This window comes from Propithecus coquereli, unplaced genomic scaffold (assembly GCF_000956105.1).
Source record: "Propithecus coquereli isolate 6110/MARCELLA unplaced genomic scaffold, Pcoq_1.0 Scaffold2, whole genome shotgun sequence".
Taxonomy (NCBI): domain Eukaryota; kingdom Metazoa; phylum Chordata; class Mammalia; order Primates; family Indriidae; genus Propithecus; species Propithecus coquereli.
The window spans coordinates 8576839-8579320 of NW_012144966.1; the positions used below are offsets into that span (position 1 = coordinate 8576839).

General features: G+C 34.5%; 1 protein-coding gene across 1 annotated transcript in view; it reads right to left on the reverse strand.

Moving 5' to 3' along the window:
- INTS8 (integrator complex subunit 8) overlaps nucleotides 1-2482 on the reverse strand; it is a 57415-nt gene that overhangs the window by 42319 nt on the left and 12614 nt on the right. The window contains exons 8-9 of the mRNA XM_012643642.1: nucleotides 2070-2225; nucleotides 381-481 (exon numbers count right to left, since the gene is read on the reverse strand). Of these exons, the coding sequence (XP_012499096.1) occupies nucleotides 381-481; nucleotides 2070-2225 (257 nt within the window). The remainder of the gene's footprint in view (nucleotides 1-380; nucleotides 482-2069; nucleotides 2226-2482) is intronic.

Consider the following 2482-nt stretch of genomic DNA (forward strand, 5'->3'; position numbering starts at 1 on the left):
AAAAGAAAGGTGTATATTACAAAACTATATTCACAAGAAAGAGTTATTTATTCTTGAGAGGTAAGATTTTAGGTTATCATATACTAAATTAGGGTGAAAAAAAAAAAAAAGAACAGGTTTTGAATTTATTAAGGGACAATTCAGTTACAGATTAGGCAACAGAAAGAATTCTTCTATGTATAATTTTTCCCCCAAGCACTTTAAAACAGATCAGATGAAGGAATATTGGAGTGGCTCCTCTGGTTGTGTTAATTTTCCCTACATAACAAAAGTGAAAGTGATGTCAGATTCATAGGAAATTTGGAGGCGTGTTCTTGATAAGCCAAAATGTACTTGCTCTTTCATTCAAAAATCAAAAAGTAATTTTTCAACTTACTTACCCCTGTTGAGCTTTCTGAAAGAGTTCTCTTAGTACTGATTGCCGGAACTGGATAGGTAAACTGAAAGTTAAGTTGTCTTCAATGAAAATCTGTATTACCTCCTACAACACATATAGAAAGTTGCATCCATTTCAAAAATCACAGTCAAGTTTCTTTACTTTAAAAAAGATTTTCTATAGTGGGAAATACAAGTTGAAGAAAATTATAAAAATCTCTTACTTGGAAAACTTTCTCTTTCGGAAATTCTACAATTAGATAAAGGTAAAAATAGCCCTCCCTCCTTTTTAAAATTGAAGATCATGAACCAAAAATGAGAAGTGAAAGAGGAATCAATCCATAAGAGGCAATTCAGCTATGTAATCTGAAAAAAACTTTAAATATCTTCTCATCCATTTTAAACATGGACTCATAAAACAAACTTTAAAAATCCTAAAATGATTAATTAAAGATAATTCAGCTGGAAAAAAATATGCTAAGAAAGAATTCTAACAAATTAAAATGGTTTAAAATATGTTATTTAGTCAATTACAGAAAATACCCACATTATTATATACAGACTTTTTCTCAGCTCTTAAGCAATGGAAGAGGAAGAGAGAAAGAAGGGGTGATTACATGGGGGAGAGGATTTCTGGAAACAGTTAAAGCTAATCAGCTGCTAATCAGAAGTACTGGCTAAAGTGGTTTCAAAACTATAGAGTAACCACTGTTTCACCTCCATAGCAAAACGTGAGCAACTAGGGCTCCAGAGAAGCAAGACAGCCACTTCCCATATATGAGAAGACACATCTGTCACAGCTATCCAACTACTGCTTGATAATATAAAGAGAATCCTATTCAAATATAATAAATTCAATTCCTAAGATACTTCTGCATATATAACTAAAGTGATGGATTTCAAAGGTACGACAAAATGGCTATTTTCCCATTCTTGGCTATCCATACACTATTTTCTGATTTACATATTTTGGCACTTTTATCATATTCACAGTAACACATGCCTGTCTCTGGATAATAGTCCTCAGTTCTGGTTTGCACAGGTCTTACCACTCCAGTGAGCTTCTTAAAGAACCTATTTTCTATATCTTACCATAATTGATCCTTGCCCTCCCTCCATAAGCCTCTTTTAGGGAAATGTAACAGAAAGATCTCTAGTCTTTAATAAATTCACCTGCATCTGTATTTCATCTTCAAGAGAGTTGAATTTTCTTCCCTAAAGCAAGCAATACTTTTTAAAAGGCCAAGGAGAGGGAGAGGAAGTGCTATCTATGCCTGTCTTCATCTATTTTCTGTGAAAAAAAGAAACTCTAGATGAGAAGAGTGAACTATAAAGCTGGTATAAAACCCAACTGGAGGCCAGGCGCGGTGGCTCACACCTGTAATCCTAGCACTCTGGGAGGCCGAGGTGGGTGGATCGCTCAAGGTCAGGAGTTTGAGACCAGCCTGAGTAAGAGCGAGACCCCGTCTCTACTAAAAATAGAAAGAAATTAATCGGACAACTAAAAAAAAAAAAAAAAAATTTTTATGAAATGGGATGATTATTACCGCTATTATATAGGTCAGTCTGACAGTTTAAGTGACTTGCCCCAAATCACACAACTGGTAAACTGGTGATGCCAGGATTTGAACTCAGTTTCATCCAACTTCCAAAACTTTTCAACTATACTATTGCAACCTCATCATATATCTTACCTGATAGTTGCCAGATCTCAAACAAATATGGACTTGACTATATGGAGTCAATTGTTGAGATGTACTATCAGAAGAAGGTACAAGAACATCACATGCTTGACAATAGCCAGCTAACCGCCTCTCATCTATGGTACAATGAAGAGATAATGAACCTATCTGTAAAGTAAGAGGTATATACCATTATCCATTAATGTAATAATATAAACAGTCTAGCACCCCCTTAGTGTATTTTAATAGTACAAGAAAATGCTAATGAAAAATTCAAAATTAGAGGAGCCATAAAAAATGAAAAGGTTAAAGGTTTAGAACAAAGGTCAGCGAACTATTGCACACAACCTGTGGTTTGTTTTTGTTCATCCCTTAAACTAAGAACAATTTAGTGTTATAAACAATTTAAAGGGGGGCCAGGCACA